General features: G+C 38.8%; 2 protein-coding genes across 3 annotated transcripts; both read right to left on the reverse strand.

Moving 5' to 3' along the window:
- Positions 1-449: 449 nt before the first annotated feature.
- LOC135468580 (PWWP domain-containing protein 2A-like) lies at positions 450-13,266 on the reverse strand. Of its 2 annotated transcripts, XM_064746917.1 has the most exons (3): positions 13,099-13,266; positions 10,928-12,945; positions 450-1,927 (listed from the first exon to the last, which is right to left on the reverse strand). In XM_064746917.1, the coding sequence occupies exons 1-2, from the start codon at positions 13,245-13,247 to the stop codon at positions 10,941-10,943; spliced, it is 2,154 nt and encodes a 717-aa protein (XP_064602987.1). In that variant the 5' UTR covers positions 13,248-13,266; the 3' UTR covers positions 450-1,927; positions 10,928-10,940. The 2 variants fall into 2 exon arrangements, with proteins under 2 accessions (XP_064602987.1, XP_064602986.1); XM_064746916.1 differs by lacking the exon at positions 450-1,927 and having other exon boundaries at positions 10,877-12,945.
- Positions 13,267-16,013: 2,747 nt separating this feature from the next.
- LOC135468018 (histone H1-delta-like) lies at positions 16,014-17,123 on the reverse strand. The gene has a single exon (XM_064746021.1). It carries the CDS (start codon positions 17,075-17,077, stop codon positions 16,463-16,465), a length of 615 nt encoding a protein of 204 aa, XP_064602091.1. The 5' UTR covers positions 17,078-17,123; the 3' UTR covers positions 16,014-16,462.
- Between the last annotated feature and the right edge of the window lie 4,054 nt (positions 17,124-21,177).

The raw sequence follows: 21,177 nt of genomic DNA on the forward strand, positions 1-21,177 counted from the left end.
TTTAATTGAAATTATACAAGGTTTTAAGCAGGGTAGCACATGAAATAACAAGTGGTCCTAGCACTGGTAGCACATGAAATTACATGTGGTCCTAGCACTGGTAGCACATGAAATTACATGTGGTCCTAGCAGGGTAGTGCATGAAATTACATGCGGTCCTAGCAGTGGTAGCACATGAAATTACATGTGGTCCTAGCAGGGTAGTGCATGAAATTACATGTGGTCCTAGCATAGCAGCACATGAAATTACATGTGGTCCTAGCAAGGCAGCACATGAAATTACATGTGGTCCTAGCAGTGGTAGAACATGAAATTACATGTGGTCCTAGCAAGGCAGCACATGAAATTACATGTGGTCCTAGAAAGGCAGCACATGAAATTACATGTGGTCCTAGCAGTGTAGCATCAAATTACACGTGGACTAGTATAAGAAAAACTACTGTGGTCACTATTGTTGTAATGCAAAATATCTGTAGATTTGTTCAGAATGTATCTATAAATAGTTCACCAATCGCCTAAATGGTTTGAGGCGCATGGAATATATGGTTACAAACTGTCGGAGGGAAACTCCATACCTTTCACTTGATCGACTATTTGTCAATGCAACATTTTTTATGCCATGAATGAATCAACTGATCAGATCTTTGATTAGAGTTAAATGTGCACCAAATCTGTTGCAGCTTTGGAACATGTACAATGCAGATGAAAGCAAACCTGTCTGATTAAAAGTTGTGAAAATGCATTTTACAGAAGGTGTGTTAGTCATTAGCATATGTGGGATCTACATGCAGAAACCAAAGCACAACCCTGTAGTGCAACCCTACACATACCCTACATGACCTAACATTTGGCATTTTTAGACAGAAGCAAATAAGATGTTATAAATTATAATTTTTGGTACTAAAACATACATTTTTCCAAAAGACTATCATACAATCTTCCAAGCAAACCTCAAAACACCTTTCTATGATCCAGAGAAATCTCATGATCAGGGCAAATGATGATCTTATGCATGGATGAAATGTTAGGTCCCTCAACACATACACAGAGAGCTGTGCCAAAAGACTTAGCAGCAAGATCACAAAGCTGTCTTAAGCTTAGTATAAATTTAACATTTAGCCTGTACTTGTTTCCTTAGTCCTGATCTCAGGTTTGACTAAAACACTAATTTTCCTCTCGATCCATGTTCATTTCCTCTGGATCATGATCATTTACTCCCATGCAGGGTGTTCCAATAAAAATTTCAATCATGGTTAGTCAAAAATTTAGCACAACAAATACTTCTGAAGTTAAGTCTGTGCTAAGCCTAATCCCGTAGATCATTACCCTGTGGCCGAAAGTTACCACTGAGTACATGTCTACAGCATTCTATGCCACTGGAATACACTGATGCTGTCTCTCTTCTTCTGTTTTTCAAAAGTAATCTTCTCTGGATCATTTTTTTATGGGGAATCAGACAATGAATTATTCAGTACACAACAAAAACAAGTCAAATGGTATTCTTAAAGTCATGTAAGCATTGATACAGCTGTAGTTTAGCTGACCTGATTGAAAGCTGATGAATCAAAATGGGCATAACTTCTAGCTTGATATTGTAACAGGTGAGGGAAGTCTTCTTCATTTAAAAACTGACAAGATTTTTGCAAAATACTGACAAAAATGAGCAAAAGAATAATGAATAATGAAGGTTGCCGTGGCAACACAGATGAAGTGAACACCACCTGGCATCAGAATGCCCTAACTCGGTGAGTTAATTAGCACAACATCCAGGTGTAATGGATGAGGGACTATGTGAGAATGACTGACTCTGACCATAGACAGCACTGACAACCTGGGAAAGAGATGTGCACTCATCTCTGTTTACACATACACATACATCTGGAAGCACAACCGTAAGATCTTTGCACTGTAATTGGCAGAATCCCATCTGAAAAAAGAAATAAAACCATAAAAAATTACCACATTGTTATTACCAGCATTTACCGCTTTAAATTTAATCATAAGAAAATTCAGATAATTTACATCCCACCATAAATATGAAATCCTTATACAAGGAGCAAGCAGGATTTTGAACAGGTACCAATTTGATTGGTGTTTTATGCCATACTCAAGAATATGCTACATTACATAACCACATACATATAAATTATAAATGTCATAAGGTATATATATTAAGTTAATCTGAAGTGCAATCATCTCATAAAAAATACTGTCAAACACATACAGACATTTGTAAAAAAACTGTGCCGTGTACATCACATTGCAAATGCATTATCCTAGCTAGGGTACATTAGCACAAATTCATATATGTACATGTATATTCATGAACTGAGACCCTTCAGGCCATTTGGCATATGATGGATATTTTTCTGCTGTCTTCTTTAGTGTATCTGACATCTAAATTATCCAGAACCTCTAAAATCAGAAACATCTCACAATAAAACACCACAGGTCCCTGAGTGTAATTTCACTGACATACATCTGACTGTTTATTTTCATGAAAGCCAGTGAAAATTTTAAGTGGGCCTGTTTTATCTCTTGGTGCAGACTGCCCTGGGTTATGAATTAAAAGTGGGACCATAAGACTCTCTTTGGGACACTTAAGTGCTGGAGACTGAGGCAGGGAGGGAGAGAGGCAGGGAGGCTGCCAAAGTATCTCTAGACAAGAGCAAAGGGTCAAATGTGACATGCTGCCCTGTGAGACAGCTAGCCCAGCCATGGGTTAATCAGGTCTCTGTCCATGTGCTACTGCTAGCCACACACTCAGTGCCTTGGCAAATTACTATATAGTGGGGCATTTACTCTGGCATGTTCAGCAGTAAAACAAGCCACATAAACCAGGTAGTGCCTGGAGGTCACATGCTTAGGCCTTAATTAAATGTACATGTGTACAGGCCATACCGAATAACATGTGCATGTAAAAGATCAGATATTTACATATCCTTCATTAAAACATAAATTGTATTGTGCACAGTGTCAATTTGATACAACCACTTGAATCCTGAAGTCCTGGGGCAGACATGAAAGGATCCCTCTAGATATATGTACAGACGTCCTCATGAACAAACAGAGGTTGCAGTAGATATAAGCTCAGACATATGGAGCTGCACAACGCATCTACACAATGTACATATAGTAACAAGCTTCTGAACACCTACATTTAGCACCTTGTATGCACATGTATGGAAGAGGAGAAATGCCACTTGTTCACTCAACACAATAGTGTTACAAATGACAACAGCACATATACACAATGGAACAGCATTAAATAAAGCACAAAATTGTAAGGAAGCTTAGAATTTATGTACCAAAAAATTACTGGTACATCCACTCATACAAAACATAGTGTGTGTGTATGTACATCTTGACTCTACAACATGTAGGTGAAAGAGTGTTATAATTTCTAAGCTTAGGTAAGCAGCATATGTACAATAACTGGAGCAAGACTTGATTTAATGCACCGTATCTGGAAACACCACTGTTTGCACTGAAAAGTCCAGTGTTAAGAGATGAAATTGTTGACAATGCAGTTATTCATTAAAATCTTCTAAACTGAAAACAGGCCTTCTACAGGAAGGAAGATATGGAGCTGTGGATACAGGACAGAATTTTGTTTATTTATTTGATTGGCGTTTTATGCCCTATGCAAACCCTCAACCATCCACTGGTCAGGTTGCTGACAGACCCGACCATGCACGCTCAGCAAGAAAGTTGCACTCATACGAATTGTTCAGTTATATACAACAGGCATTCAGTTTTATAGCTGGAGGAAACGTGCAAGCCCCAAACAAACTTTTCCAAAGTGTGCATGAGATTTTCAGCCATAAAGTTATCCCAAAACATTTGCTACATTGGGGGAAGGCAAGTGACAACCAACCCACTTGTTAGTAGCCATCCTTAAAAAGTTCTTTGATTTATTTGTTTATTGGATTGGTCTTTTATGCTGTACTCAAGAATATTTCACTTATACGACAGCAGCCAGCATTATGGTGGGAAGAAACCAGGCAGAGCCAGGGGGAAACCCACGACCATTCGCAGGTTGCTGACAGATGTAAAATTTCTTTGTAATGGGTAACCCAACTGAACGCAATCAGAGAAATAGGGTAGGTCGCTAGGGATTTTTTTTTTTTTTTTTTTGGCCTTACTGCCAGCAGAGCCCAGAGTACAAGGTTCCAGGGCAGGAAATTAGAAGTCAGAGAACCAGTGGCAATTGGTAGCTCCAGTCAGACCTATCATCAGCCTTCACTCAACCATCGCTGATAACAGGCATCATTCCTAGCCCTACCCAGTATCCCATTTTGTTCTGATAATAGTTATCTCTGCAAATCCTTAATCACATACCCTCTTTTGCAGACTTCTTGGCAAAAATTTACTGCGCCCTTTTCCTAATATGATTTCAATATCCTGTGACATTTATTAAACCAGAAGTTACTGCATGGAAAAACATCTGATATTAACACATCTGATACCACTATCTTTTTATCACTTTTTTCAACACATTTTTTTCTCCAACAAAATCAGTTCTGCACCGTCATATTATACACAGCCACCTTGATTTACAGATGTACATACATTATGGTATAATAATAACATTAATGGTACACGGACATCTAAACTTAACAATGAATTCACTCTTACAGCTGTCTCAATAGAAAAACCATGAAGATTTTCAACTTGAACATACACTCCCGTACATGTACAACCTAACACATGGGCCGCCAAAAGTATGTATATCCAGGATTATGATATTTATTAATTTATCTGCAAAGGGTTTAAGGCAATATTGAAGAATTTCTCATTTGTAGGACAACAGTTAGTGTTACGGGTGGAAACAAGGGTGCTCTGAGTAAACCACTTGTCTTTAGCAAGTAAGAAAGTAAACTTTGGTAAAAAGTTCAACAAAGGCTATGATTGCTATGCAACATTGAAAATAGCTACTTTATGTAAAATGTAACAAATGGCACAAAAATTATACAACTCAAAGGATGGCAGACAACATGTTTAAGCTACTAGTGTTGGGCTATGGTGTGCATATATACATGGTACAATTTACAAAGGTGATTCTCAGTCAGTAATTTTACCTTCAGTTTTAAGGCTTAACACTGCGGGCAGGTGCCCTTCGCAAAGTCAAGTACACTCTAAGGTTAGCAAGTACACACTATGTATGGCTGCTGATCCGTTAAACTACGGTTGCAAGTAAACACCTGTACAAGTAGATGTCTGTAACAACTTGTTAGGAAATTCTTTGCTTTGATCTCCAGCTTAGCCACACTTAGTATCAGGAAAGCTAAACAACTTGTTCATGTGTCCAGAAAGACATGCATGTATTAGGATTTAAACTCTATGAATGTAATAAAAAATATTGCAATGCTTCATGCCACTGACTGAAAAGCTATGCACATGATTTTTTTTTATGACATGATTTGTATGTTGGAAAAGTAATACAGAGTCAGTGGGAAAGCATGTGAGTGGGCACCTTACCTCACATGAAATTTTATCTTATGCTAGCTTAGCCCCTAACCAGAAATGACCAGGCCATGAAATGATTCATGGTTAGGTAATCATCAGCCAGATACCCTCCTGTAAGTACTCTTATAGCCAGTGAAGTACATGCTCCACAAAGCCTCTGAGCAACAATCAACTGACAGGGGTCACTACGAGAAAACAACTCCGCCATAATTACAAATATGTTCACCTGGGTATCTTGATCTACCCTTCAAAAAAAGGCCATACTCTTAACTTTTTAGTGGGCTTTTCGCAGCTGAAATTATTGAAAGTTGGACAGCCCTTTCTTTTTATCAGCCAGAGCAAACACCAAAAAGAAAAAAATCCCTCCCAACTCTATCCTACCTTTTTCATACCAGGATTGGCAATTTAAAGCTCAGCTCAGGTGTGGCTATTTCATACAGCTGATGACTCATCTTCTCATGAAATATGTTACAGGCGACATTACACCTACAGACCGACATCGTAATGCTGATACATGTATAATATTATCGCTCCATGACTACAAATACCTTTAGACAGATCAGGTACATGAATGCAACTTGTCCAACTCATGTGGTCTTCTGGGACCAGTTTCACAAATCTGCGTACTACATATTTTCAGCGTACATTTGTTGTACAATATTTTACAAGTCACTATTACTGTCCTATATGTGCAATTATCGTACATGTATGACATCTTTGTGAGACTGGGCCCTGTTCAGCATTATGCCTTAGTATACATGCACATGTGCATGTTTTTCAGTACAAGCAACCCGCACAATTTTCATAGGTGAACCAGATGTTCTACATGAAGTAGCACATGTACGTGGTAAAAGATTTCCCACACCAACTTTGAAAAAGTTATAAGACCTAAAAATTAAACCAACAAATTTGGCAACATAAAATGTTTCTACTGGCTAAAGATTTCCACAAGAACTATTAACCAAACAGAACAATGATGGCTATGACAGCTTGATATCTATTCTGTAATGAGTCTTGTAAACCGTACAACTGTTAGAACGGGATGACATCACTTGTAGGGCCTCGCGTAGTCATGGATGGGTCCGATTTACCTTTGGGATGATCAACATCTCGGGATATTAACAGTCAGGTGCCCTAGGACCATAAGCATTGTAAAAGAGTGGCTGGATGGGCGAGGTACAATAAATAAATTTTTTTCTGAAATTTTACAGTTTATCCTAACGGGCTAAATGGGACCCAGCCATGACTACACAAGGCCCTAAGAGCATTGTCACCCAGGGCTATACAACTATATAAAAATATCTTTATTATGCTGTTCAAGAAGCCAGGAAGACATACACAGGTGGTGGATCTCAAAACATTTACATGATATTATATGGTTAAAAGAATGATTATGGCTTCGCGCCACATCAGCAATATTTCAGCGATTTTGGGGTGACATTTACATATACACTACCATTATAAGTTACACACTATACATTTGAAATCAGTGATGTCCAAGTCAGCCTGGCCAGTATAAAGGTACATTTCTTAGAACTACAACACTTTTGTAACATATACAGTACATTTTCTGTATATATCGTTCCTCAAGACTGCAAACATTACTGACAATACCAAGTACAAGTATTGACCTTAAATTTAAAAAAAGACAAGCTTGTGCCCTATACAACCATAAAAAGCTACACCAGGCCTGTCTGGTTATTTCCATGAGAACATGTGCAGTAGTCAGTCTAATCACAGCTTCGCTATCATGTTTAAAAAAAGTAAAAGGAGGGAGGGGGGAGTTGTCTTCCAGTTCAAAAATAAAGCTGTGTAAATTTAAACACTGCTGAGTGCACATGATCTGATCATCAGAGAAGATCAGCCCAAGCTCAAACTGCAGGCAGACAAAGCCTCTAGCTTCACATTGATTTTTCCCCTGACATCCATACCATGACTTCCCACAGGAGAAAAAGTCACAGGCTTCTGACTTGGCAGAGATCCGTTTGATCAACAGAAATCAGTCTTTAGTTAGATGTCTTATGACATGTGCACTCTCTGATCTTGAACAAATGCCCAAACATATTGGTATCAGACTCTCTACATGAAACAGACATATAAATACTGCAAACAGCTAATATTAAGTTGACTCTTCACATCTCATGGATGTACATGTATCTTCAAGTCCAAAGCAGAGTACTGCACATGTGCTTAATGATTCCTTGCTTGGTTTCTGTCTTTCAGTAAACTAAAATCACTTGATTCCTTGTTACCTGTCATAAGAGTTATGAGAACTGGATACCATTTTAACAGGTGTATTTAAGATAATCTCACACTTTGTTACAATGTCTAGCAAAAAATGAAATACTGAATTTTGGTGTAGGGGTTGGGGGAGAGAAATGATTTGCCTATACCAGTCACTCTGTAAATCGGTACATGTATGTATATGTGAAAAGTTCAATAAAATCCACTCAATCAAAACAATCAAGGAAATTGTTATTATGGAAAAATAATCTTCCTTGGTGCTCAGTTTTTAGCTCTCTTATCAGACACTTGTGTTACAATAAACATTCTGAAAAGACATGGCCCTGTCCTAATATCACATGTTTGTTTGTCTGTTTATTTGATTGAGGTTTAACATCCTTTCAACACTGTTTTGGTCATATAAGGATGGTGCCTCCTTTTAGCAGGCCGGATCCAATACCAACATATTAATTTATACTAAGTGTTGCCTCACTGAAATGCCATGCTGGAGACATCAGGCACGACACTCTGCCAAGTCACATTTTATGACACTGCATCAACTCATACTTGGCCTAGAGTATACACTGTACATTCCTCTGAGATAGTTCCAAAATTACCCATTTTAAAGTCTTCGGTGTAAGTCAATTTGGGAATGATACCCAGATCTGCCGGCTACAAGGCAGAAAAATATATCACATGTAATGCTGAATGCCTGCTGTTACACATGCTGATGTACATGTGAATTACTGATAGATTTACAAGTACTTTGGCCATGGATCAAAATGCAACACTCTCACATCTACATGTACATCTACATTTACCAGTTCAAAAGGTATATGCTAAATTTATCTACCCTTTCAGATATAGGTACTTGAATTAGGGGTTAACATACAGGCCTATTTTGAAGTCCTATATGAATGCAACACTGTAACTAACTTTGTTCACCTGGCACAGCAGTTATATGTATATTGCACAGTATGCCTTATGGGAAAAACAACATCTGTATGTATCTACATATATTTCTACAATGCATGGCCTTCAGTTACTCCCACACAAAAATACACTTCACAATAACATTGTACATGTTTCTCTTAGTATAAATACTCAGAGTGCTGCTACAAAAAACATTTTTTATTACATGTATTTGTGTTCAATGTCATCTTACAAGATATTTTACTTATGAATACATGTGGTCATATGTGGGAACAACCTGCGGATGGTCGTGTGTTTCTCTTCTAAGCTTTGCCTGGCTTCCTCCCACCATAATATTGTCCGCTGTCATATAAGACAAATATTCTTTTAATCAATTAAAAAATATAATAAACTAGAATCCTAGAAACTAGCATACTCCACAAAAAAAAAAAAAAAACCTGTTCCATTTTTTCCAAAAATAAAATAAAGAAAATCAAGAAAACCTTAAAAGAAATGACAGAAAGTCATGTTGCTTAATTTGGCTTCATATACATGTAGATTATTTCACGGGCTATTCATGGCGTGCACTGATTGCACGACTGGTACATCCAGTTTGAATGGAGAAATGTAGTAATCAGAAGAGAATACCGTGTAAATGGAATTCCATTGTTGCACTAAGTACCTGAACAAGAGTAATTATGAAAATAATTACCTGATTGTAACTGAACTTAAGTTTACACAAGTTTAGATTATAGCAAAGATGTACGGTAAGTTTTGGGAGGAGATGCATGGACCAAATCTGAATATGTACATGGTATAGCGCAGTTACGCGTAGACCCAAAAGAGGGTAATTATGAAAATAATTACCTGGCTGCCATTAAACTTGTGCATGCACAAGTTCAGATGATAGGCAAGAGGTATGATAAGTTTCATCGAAATTGGCCCAATGGTTTGGGAGGAGATGTAAGGACAAAATCATGTCTAGACAGACATGGTGATTTCAAGAAGTGACTTCACTGATCTTTGTTATGAATGTAATATCATTGCAGTAATCAAGGGTGAAGCTGGACAGCCTAAAGGCAGTGTGTACATTTGAACTACAATAAAAATCACTAAAACAAGGAAGGATGGCCAACCATATAAATAAATGAATAAACTGAGATCTGGCATTATAGATCAGAATTAGTGACTGGCAAGTTTTTTTGAATTGGTGCAGGACATAAATTAATAGCAAATCTTGCCTTTCTCCACATTATTAAAAAAATGTACATGACAGTTTTGTCCTGTATCAAACAGTTGACACAGGACAAAATAATGTTTGCCGCAGACATTGTCCTTGCCCTACTGCTTATTTCCTGGCTTGAGACAACACAATATGAATGAAATGATGAACATAGTATGTTGTAATAATGATATGTGTACCTTATATGTTAGCCAACATGTGCACTGTCATGAATGTATGGACCTGCATTTTCTTTTTCACTTGACACCTTTAATATATCACCAGATTGCCATTTTATCCTGATGATAAGATGCCGTTACCAAGGTTACCATCAGAGTCTAATAACAGAACATTCCTCACTGGAAGAGAACCACCATAGCTGTGGAGATTGCCTACCATGATATTTGTCTTGGAGAGTGCCAATAATTAAAGCACAAAATAATAAATTCTTGTCTTCTAATGTAGAGCTGAAATAATTACTTAAATAAAATATTTTTGAGCATTTAATATGACTGCTTACATCTACCTGAATACCAGGCAGTCCTCATATAACTACAAAACAATGAATCTCTGTACATGTCTGCCTATGTATACATGTATGCACATGTTGTCTTATGTCTTTTCTTCACCCCCTTTCACTCGATCAACTTCACACTTTGCAGGTGTATTACTGGTGACCCAAAATAGTGAGGTGTTGAATAAAAAAATGTGTTCTGCGGTATCACTTACTTGGAAAGTCAAGTAACGTACTCCCACTCATTCAAAGTGGGGAGTACCATACTCTTTCTGACAAAAAATTATCTGTAGCAATGATATAAAAATATTTCATTGTGAAACAAACCTTCAGGGCTTCACACATTGTCCAAACCTTTCCTGACAGTGACAAACGTCATTGCAAGATTGCATGTTCCAAACTCCAAATAGCACAAGGTTACTGCTTTTGCTGGTTCGCTGCTTCTCAGATGTTCATGGTGAAAGGCAGAATTTTCAAGGAATTGATATCGAACATAACTTTATAAAATTAAATCCCCCTGAACTTTACGTGTCCCAAAGCACTGTTGTATGTATGCAATGTTTAGTCATATAATAAACTACACATACCTTTAAAATTTCATCACAGGTCAAACTCATCAAGATCAATGTCCTGGCTTATATTCATACCACTCTGAGAAGCCATAGTTGCCTGCTTAATGGCCATCTTGTAAGGACCTCGCTTCTTTTTGTTGTAGCGTATTTTGAAATCCTCGAGGAAAGGGAACAAGTCTGAGCACTGCATGTGAGAGGTAGTTGATGACCCAAACCAAGAGACATGAGCTAGCTGTGTGATCACCACACTGTTGTCTTTCTGGCTGACCGAAATCGACAACACCCGGCCTGGCCACCAAGGAAAGCCCTGAATCTTTCCCCAAATAATGTCTCCCACAGAAATCAACCTACCCTCAGAGGTCACGCATTTTAGCACGCTTCTAGTTTGAATTCGCATCATCAGAGAAGGTTTCAAGTTCTCCACCGAATTCATCTCTGCCTCTTCCTTGAAACGAGTACTCTCGCGTAAGTTTTCTGTGAAGTCATCGTCTTCATCTTCACCATAGTCCGACTCGAGATTTAAATCAGACATACAATCCATTGGTTCCTTCTCGTCTGAACTTGGCTGAGAACTGCAGTTCGACAGAGCTGGAGAATTTTGTAAACTGCTGTAATTTGACAAAGCGGGTCTTTCCGATTCACTATCACGTTTATAGTCACTGTCCATATTCCCACGGTTACCATCCTCCACAAAATAGTTCCCGTTGCTACCATGGAGCTCCTTGACACCCATAAGTTTGGGTTCAAGACTTGACAATCCATCTTTGGGCCTCCATCGATAAAGCAGTCTCGGTCTATCACGTTCACATGTTGCTTCCTTTTCAATGTCATTTTCACTGTCAATTCTTGGAGGTGACACATTAATGTTTTCTTCTGAGGTGCATTTGAACTGTTGCTCAGCACTATAGCTTGTTGACGAAAGAGGTGAGCGAGCTACCATTGGGGTGGGTCGACGCTCTACAATATCATGACTGTGTCGGTGTTTGTGTTTTTTCTTGTGTTTGTGATGTCGCTCTGGGTGAGTGTTTTCCGAGTGTTCACCATATTTCTCTCGATACCTTGCCTTCTTCATTGCCTTTTTTCGCTTCTTATGTTCTGCTTTCTGAACATTTTCAAAAGGTTCTTTTTCTGCTGCTTTTGTGTCTTCTAAAAATGTACCTGGACTCTGAATTTCTAAAACGGGCATCTCTAAATGAACCTCGTTGTCAACTTCTGGTTTCATGACCTCATTTTCGACCCCATGGTCATTCTCATTGTCCAACAAGGCAGCATCCTCTTCCTCACATTCCCCTTCAGATTCTTTGATTTCATGGAGGCGGGGTGGAATTTTGAGAACTGTCCCTTCACCTATAGAGATCTTAATAATGGGACTAACTTTAGGAGGTGCTGACAAAGCTGTTGTGTTGGCTTCTGCTAGCGCTGAAGCCACATTACCATGATCAGCAGTTGATTCAGCTCCTTCATCAGTGTCCGATGTCTCACGACAAATGATTGTTTGTTTGAGCTTTGAGGAGTCTAACCGCTGAAGCTTAACACGTGGAAACGTATCCATTACAGGTATAAGTGGTCTCTTGCGTAATTCTATGCGCTGTGGCTTCTGCTTTATGGGTCTTCCCCTAGATTTTAGAGAATGTGGACCACTATGTTCCGTAACTTCGTTCTCGTTTTCACGAGAAGCTGAAGTGCTGCGAGCATTAGAGTTGTTGTTTTGTCCCTGATCATGACAAGAAGCCTTACATTTCGTACACAAAACCTGCCGAGGTCTAAGTCTTATGTTTCGCACTGTCTTGTCTTTAAAATGTCTTGTGCTTGCTCGTTTTGCCATTTCAGTAAGTTTACCCCCGACTTTCGACAGGTCCTGGTTATATGTATGTCGAAGAGGTAGTGATGACATCTCTTGTTGCTTGGTAACATCTTTTTCTTTCCCTTTGGAGTTGTGAAAATTTACAACTGTCACCCCTGTTGCTTTTGTTTTTGGCCCTAAACTATCCCCCGCCTGCCTCAAGGGAAGGCTCACACCATGTGGGATATTCCTATAAAGCAAGCAAAATTAAAAGTTTCATTAAAAATGTTTGTTTGAAAGTTTTTCAATTTTTTCATGTCTTGGTCATTCATTTGAGAGGTTGAGTATGACAGAAGTTTTCTACACGTAAATTGACGATATTTAGAAGCGTGATTCGGGTTACCTCTTGCTCGTGTCCAGCAAAATCCCTCGGAAGCATCTAGAATCATGTTCGAGGCAAACGACGAGCACATCGGCCAGAGCTTCTTCGATCAAAACGGGCAGTTTGGCGCCTTTGAATATGGGTCTGTGTCGCAGTTTCAAGTCCGCCATTTTACATGGGAAACTGCCATATCTGTATTTTCCTTTGCACAGCTAACACGAGGGATGATGTGCGCATGCGCAGACACGTACTATACAGCCGTCAACGTTTTTCGTCAGTTTAACAGCAGTTTCAGGGTAAAATGCGATGTGCAACCGAAAATAAAATATATACGGATATATTATGAAGAACGATGTACTAAGTCGCATACCATTTATTGTATATATATACCCTCCTAAGTGCTGAGTTACTCTAACGAGTGTAGCATGTATGTATGCCGCCTTACTCTTGCCGGAATCTGGGTCAATGTCATTCTGGCCTCTCAATTTTACGACGGCTCTATTTAGTGCATATACACAGATCTAGTAAACTTTCTTTCAACGGTATCATCTTGAAATCAACATTCTCCTAACCTTTCATGTGAATGAAGCACAAAACCATGAGAGAGTGTAAAGTATACATGTAGGCTATATGAAACTTGAAAAGAGCAGATAGATTTAACAGCCTGATAAAACATAACAACAGCGACAAAGGGCCTACTGAATTTTGCAGGTAGACATGGCCGAATTTTATCTCAGGAAAGCTCTACTGTTTTCATGTGCTCAAGGGTGACATTTAATTTTATTTCAGCAGCAGTAAAATAATATATGCATTGTGTGATGAAGGTACATATTCCCGAAGGTGAGGCTACGAGTAAAAAATTCATGCGCGCCATATGTTATTTAATAGGTGTGGTCTATGCTCCGATAAAACAATTTCCATTCATCGAAATGTGAATTTGGAGTTTGAGCCTGGCTAATTGGCCTGTGATATTTAACGGTTTGTCTATTTTCCCAGCTCGCGCTATACGGGCATCTTCGCTGAAAGTAGGAAAAGACGACTTCGAGGAGCTTGATGGAGGAAGGTTGCCGGAGTTACTCCCCTTGTTTCTAAACGCACACGTGCTGCCAGCTCTACAAAGGTTTCGTTTTATTGTAAAGAAATTTTTACCTATTCTACTGTGAAGTTACAAGTTAAACTTGTAACTTATATCTAAATGTCTCTAATATAGCCTCCTAGAGCTTCCAAAAAATTTCAAGATTCAAACGACTGTTAAGACCAGGACTTGCTCTTTTATAGTTTTACACGAAACTAATTGTGATGACCATTATGGTAATTATTATAGGGGACACCATTTCAAAGTAGGACGCTATATTGAATTATATGGACTTGTCGGCGCGTGCCTGTATAAATTTCAGATAGACGACCTTATAGATCTATCTGTTTATTGTAACGTCTGAATCAGATGGCGTACTCGATTGCCTTCAGAGGTTGACAAAAATACTCCTTGCATGTTTGATGGGCGGGGCGTGGGTGGGGTGGGGTGGGGGAGTGTTAAAACCTGAATCGAGCAAATCCAATAGTAATTTTAAAGGATTAGCGTAAATGTATATTGTGGTTAGAACACTGTTTGCAACCTTGTATATCGTGTCATTTCCTGTTTGAGGGAAGATCATTGGATTATAAATCAAGAATGTATAAACCGGACGAAAAAGTGACCGAGAATTTCCTTACCGCTTGAGTGTAAGTTTGACTGCAATCAACATTATTTGACATCCTCTGTCCGTGAGCAACTGCCCTATCGTATGCACACCTATATGAGAAAACCTATACATCGTATGTAAACATATTAAGCACTGAACTCCAGCTTAGAAACTGTACATCTGAATTATTAATCGTGTAAATAATGTAACCAGTCATGTAAAATAACATATTTACATTCATACATAGGCACTACGATTCCACTACAGATCAAGTGTAAATGCCGATCGATGATGCAGGTTCTTGACCTTTAAGGTCTCATGTTCAAATACACGCCTTGCTTCTCCAGCTGCAGCAAAAGCTAAAATGTTTGTCAGCTCCCTGGCGAAAGGCTGTGGTTTTCACAGCGAACCCCTTGAGGACGCCTTTATATACGCCAACCGCTTCGGAGTTGCAATACTGGGTTGTTTCGGAGTTCGATGTCAACGCTGTGTATGCTACACATGTAGCAACAGCCCAAAACCAGTTATTCCAAGCTTGGGGTTACACTATTTTTTCGCGGTCCTGGGTGACCACTCACTATCCCTAACATTCGACCTAAGGGCGGCTCATATTTATACCGATATTCAGAAATCGATTGCCATGCACTGTTTTGTTAATCATGCCTTACATAGCGGATTTCTTGGCTAAACGTAGGGGCCTATTTACATTCCTACTGTCGTTGCGCAGACTAACGTTTGTAGATATATTTGATTGGTGTTAAATGCCTTAAGAGTATTTCACTTACACAACGGCGGTCAGCATTATGATGGGAGGAAACCTACGACCATCGACAGGTTGCTGCTAGATCTCCCTACATACCGCCCTAGAGGAAGCCAGGTTGAGCTGGACTTGTAGCAACGGCGTTGGGGAGAGGATCCTGGGCCGGATCGCTACAACATTGAATTGCACGCTAACCACCAGGCCACGGAAGCCTTTATTGCAGTTTGACATCAATCAAATGAACAAGTCAAAATCGCTCCCAATTTTTTGTGGACGGTATTTGTTGGACGATCAGAATATAGACAAATGCTTACCCGCATATACGGCTGTATACCGGTAGCCGTGTCCTTTCAGGAAACGGACAAGGTAAAGGTACATCTATTGCCGCTTTGGAAATACTTCGTAGTGCTAACCACCTGCACAAGAACACAGAAATCGACAGGCACAAATCGACATCACTCGAGTACGAATAGTTTAACGTAAAATATAACAGAACCACACACATTTGCTGAAATCACGGAGAACAGTCCGTGGTCATTTTACTAAAAAAAAAAAAAATGATAAACTTAACAATGGGGATGATATATGAAGGAGATCATATGAAATAACTTATTAGCACATGCACTATACATTTTGTTGGATGAAGATCGATGAAAAGAATGTACATGTCAGTAAATCGAAACGTCTTTGCACTTGTCAGTGCCAGCACTGTTAGTGCCTGCAACCTTACACGAAAGGTCCATGCATAGGTCCTTTGATTATGCCAGTGCTCACATAGCACTCAAAAGTAATCACATTCCTAACGGTTCTGTCCGTGAACATGTTTAGCACTCTACAGTGTAACTTTTCTAGTATTCAACACGAGCACTTAACACTGTTAAAATAACAAGGTTAGATGGTTTGACGTTGATAAAATGTTCAGATGTTTGCCATCTCAGATCCTTCACTTCTTCTTTGGCGCGGCTTTTGTCTTCTTTGGCTTGGCTTTGGCGGCTTTTTTGGCGGGCGACTTGGCTTTCTTGGGCTTTGGTTTTGCTACTTTCTTCTCCACCTTGGGCTTGGCGCTCACCTTCTTCGTCTTCTTCACTTTCTTCTCTCCCTCCTTCTTTGCTTTCTTCGCTGGAGATTTCTTGACTTTCTTGACCACTTTCTTGGTCTTTGGTTTGATTCCAGTCGGTTTCTTCAGTTTCTTTGGTTTTTCACTCTTCTGTTGTCCCAGGCGAAATGACCCAGATGCACCTGTACCTTTGGCTTGTTTCAGGGTTAGGTTCTTCACTCCAGCTTTCAGGGACATCTTCAGATGGCTGTTCACAATTTTCTCATCTTTCCCAACATTGTAATTTGCCATAATGTACTTGAGAATTTTCTGTCGGGAAGCGCCCCCACGTTCCTTCAGTGAAACTATTGCATCGCGGATCATCTCGCTGTATTTTGGGTGGTTTGCTGGTTTCTTGGGCTTGGAAACCTTCTTCTTGGCTGGGCTTTTGGCGGCCTTAGCGGGCTTTGAAGGTGCCACAGCCTCTGCTGGTGCATCCACAGCGACAGGTGCATCAGACATCGTGTAGCTGTGTGTTACCTTCGGACGAACGTGCTCTAACCCCGTCTGACTGTCAGCTGAATGTAGTCAATACACCGTCTCAGGTCGACGTGAACTAAATAGTTAGAGCGCGGACCTCGTCGAAAGCACCCGGGAGAGACGAGCACTCGCGTCTGACAGTTCTTCCTTATGTGCTTTCTACCTGTTTTCATACCCAGTTTATAAGCATTTCCTAATAATGTCGATACTGCTTTCTATGCTCTATGCATTCTTGACATATCAGAGTAGTATATTTCAAAAGGATTTAAGATATTTCTCTGTCTTAGGAGTAAAAAACAAGCAATAAGCGCCTAGGTACCATCCCGTTGAAAGTATCGGGCTCGCTTTGTTTTGCAATAAACAATGCTTTGACGCTCTTGTTTTGTCTTCAGTTTTGCCAGGTGATAGAATGATAATGTAATGATGTCTTTGTAACACCAAAAATATGACCAGCAATGTACAAATCTAGTTAGAACCAGTCAAACAGGCCAACGGTAACACAGTCTAATCTTTCACTCCGCCATCTTTGTTTGACATTTGCTATCATAGGTTAGAAAAATTTTCTGAAAGTGCTTTTTACACATAGTTTTATTTATTTATGAGAGTACCAATGCAAAGATCGTGAAAATATGACTTAGAGGGACTAATCACATGACTTATCTCGTCCCAGTAAGTTTAATTTCCGTCCATCAAAAACACACCCATATTAAGGCTTATGACGAGATCTGCGTATTTCTGGTCTTGGTGGTACTAATAGGCTATCAAATTAAACACACAAAAAGAACTGTTTTGTCTGGTTTTGGGCTATGTTTAAATTCGTTTGAAGATATTTTAAATGTATTATGCTCACAGGATAGTCAGTATGTTGTATTATTCCCCAAATTCACGCGAAGTAAACGAACATAGCCATTTCGTTCTGCCTTCCTTGGCTACACATAAGGCCATGTCTAACAGCCATTCAAAAATACCACATCACGGTTTCACAAATTCTTCAGTTTAACACATGAAGTGGAAATATTTACTACAAACAGAATTTTTCAATAATTTTAATGTTTTATTATTTGTATATAACAGACAAAAATATCATGACACAACATCATTTTACGCCATGCATATATATGTCTATTGTGTGAATACAGACAAAGATATAGCCTTTATCAGTGAAGGCCGTTCACTGAATGAGCCATATTTCCAGTTTTGAATGATGCAATTTTGGTTCTTAAATATCAAATATCAACTACATTATATAAGATATGATGTATCTTGTTGGTATATGTAAATGTCACATTTTTAAATTTCCATATTGCCCTGTAACACTATTGTTTATAACGTTACATTTTTTTATCATATTTGCATTCAGTAGAAGCGAACTCTTAATACTTCAAAACTATCATGAGAACACGACTTTGAAGTTTACGTACGCAATACTTTTTATAATCAAACACCTGTGACGTATATATACATTATAATTTTAAGTAAATAATTAAGTAACAAACAATGTTGAAAATAAAACATTTTTTATTATTATTTTTTTTAATAAAGGAGACATAGTAGCCATTATGTATCTTATATTATTATATTATATTATGTCTTATTATTATGGGCAAACTTCATAAATAAAGCATTTAATTATTGCTATACATTATGTCAGTCGATTAACCAACCAATCGATAAATCAACCAGTTAAACAAGAGTACCAACACATGCATGTATGAACCAGACTGGTTGCTTGCGATTTATAATCCCCAGCTTTCGTATGGGTTCAGATCTATAACAGCTTTAGACTGCATATATATACTGTATCGCATTGGCCGGAAAACAAGGCCGTAAATGCATCCGTGTTCATTTTTATCAACGTGTACGTATATGTACACACACACACACAAAGGAGTGTACATGTACGTGCATGAATATGACATGTGGGTATGTAAGAGCATATTTATCTAGCTCCCAAGTTCGAATCTGGAATAAACTAGCCTAACCGTATATCTACACGTCAAACTCCATGTGTTATATATACATTCTGTCTGGGCTAATGCTGACCGAGTTGTGTGCGCGAACGCCATAGCTACAGGGCATTATGTAGCCCTAGCTTGATTAGTGAGGTTGTAGGTTCGAATCCAACTTACGCCGCAGACTGGATTGTCGCGTAATTGACGTATATACATAGGTTTAACCATGTATAAAGGGTGATTTAATAATCAATTATTATTTTTACATTTATTGAAAATCATCATATTTGTGGAAAATGTGGGACAATGTTGACAATTGATGACATGTTTACATGCTCGGAACGCCTTGAAAAATACGATATCAGGAAAAATCAAGATCGGACAAAAAAAGGGAGATTTTCAGTTTTATCTTCATTCCATGTCTTATATATGTTATTGTCGGCTCGCTTGTAAAAAATAAAATTGGTGTCGCCTTAGCCTTTTCGTCCCTGTACAAAAAATAATTACACACACTTTCCGAGCTACATTTATTCATCACGTGCAAGCTTGCAAGTTTCTTTACAGTGAGGTCACGTAGCTTAATTTACGCAATATAGTGCAATTGGACAGACGTTCAATGATATTAGCCTGTAAAACTATTTATTTTAGTAAAAATGAATGTGTTAAAATAGAAAAATTGCCCCAAATGGATAGACAGTGGTAAAGGAATGTAGCAATGGATAGCCCCAGTGTTCGTATAATGGCGTGTGCACGTCTAGACTGAGTCTCCTTTTGAAAGTTAATGAAGCAAAGTCGCCCCCAAAAACGAAGGTTTGTGAATTGATTGTTTTGAACAGTCATCATTATGTTGTAAATATAAGGACAAACTTCAAGTTACAAGATGGTATAGATGTACTATTTGAATCTCAAATTACCGACAGCGCTGATGACAAATGGACATGCACCGTCCGTTTTCGGCATGCATCTAAATAACGCAAAAAAAAAGCCTTAATTGCATCTTGTCAAGTCCAAGGTTTCTTATATAGCTGCAGAAAAACAATCCGATTTATATGCATGTGTGCTGCAGTAAGAACTATAACTTCACATCTGTGACCTATATATGTTGGAATGTATATATGCATGTCAAAAGAATTTTGCACCTCCAGTCCATGCATTTCGATTGAGGAGACCCGTATAAATGGGACAACACATACAGACCTCCAGCATCTTCCAGAGTTAAATGTGGCCAGTTAATAAAAAACATATTTTTCAAAGTTTTTTTTTAAATGGGCAGAGCCTGGGTGAAACCCACGAACATCCACAGGTTACGGGTAGACTTTCCTTATGTAGGGCCGAAGAAGAGGCCAACATGATGAGCTGGACTTAATCGCAGAGCAACCGCGTTGGTTTGAGGCTTCTGGGTCATTGCGTCGCGCTGTCACACTGACCACATCGGCCCCGGAGGCCCCACGTGGTTTGAAGTGTAACCATCGCGGTATAGACACATAGTGTAGACCGAACAGGTGTGATTTTAATTTTTGTTACACCCGATTTACAACTCAGTATAAGTAGCACGTCAGCATATATACAGTTTTAAACTAAACAAGGCATCCTTGTCACAAGGCCCAAATTAAGGATACTTATGAACATGGATAACTGTGTACCAAGGAGACGTTTATCAGCAACAATGGCAGTCATGACATATATATATACAGGCGCTGCAAAACAGGACACAAAAATTCAACCTCTCAGAACCCCCCTTTTTTTTTCTTGGCTGAAGGACATCGTGCTATGATGCTAACGCAAGGAAAAAGCCATTTACGCTTATGATTTTATTGATTTTAAATGAGAAGTTTTAGTAATTGGGTGTATTTTACCAGTAGAGGAGGGTACCACTTTTATTCAGCTTTATAATTTTGACTGCAGACCAAACTGCTTTGTAAAGCCATATACTAACAATGCGTGGAGACCAGAATGCTGTGAGTGTAAAAACAAAACGTAAATGCCTGCAGCCGGGATCGAACGCTTTTCCTGAATCATTAGATCTATCAGTCAACGGTACTCATTTATGATAATCTTGTGAATACATATTTAACATATAGCACAATCATGCACCTAAAGCCCCCCCCCCCCACCTTTTTTTAAAATATA

The sequence above is a fragment of the Liolophura sinensis genome, chromosome 6 (assembly GCF_032854445.1).
Source record: "Liolophura sinensis isolate JHLJ2023 chromosome 6, CUHK_Ljap_v2, whole genome shotgun sequence".
In the NCBI taxonomy this organism is placed as follows: Eukaryota; Metazoa; Mollusca; class Polyplacophora; order Chitonida; family Chitonidae; genus Liolophura; species Liolophura sinensis.

Bases quoted from the DNA above. Each gene is read 5' to 3' on its own strand.
- LOC135468018 (XM_064746021.1), bottom strand. From the start codon at position 17,077: ATGTCTGATGCACCTGTCGCTGTGGATGCACCAGCAGAGGCTGTGGCA.
- LOC135468580 (XM_064746917.1), bottom strand. From the start codon at position 13,247: ATGGCGGACTTGAAACTGCGACACAGACCCATATTCAAAGGCGCCAAA. The intron at 12,946-13,098 runs GTAACCCGAATC...CTTGCTTTATAG, and splicing joins TTGCTGGACACGAGCAAGAG to GAATATCCCACATGGTGTGA.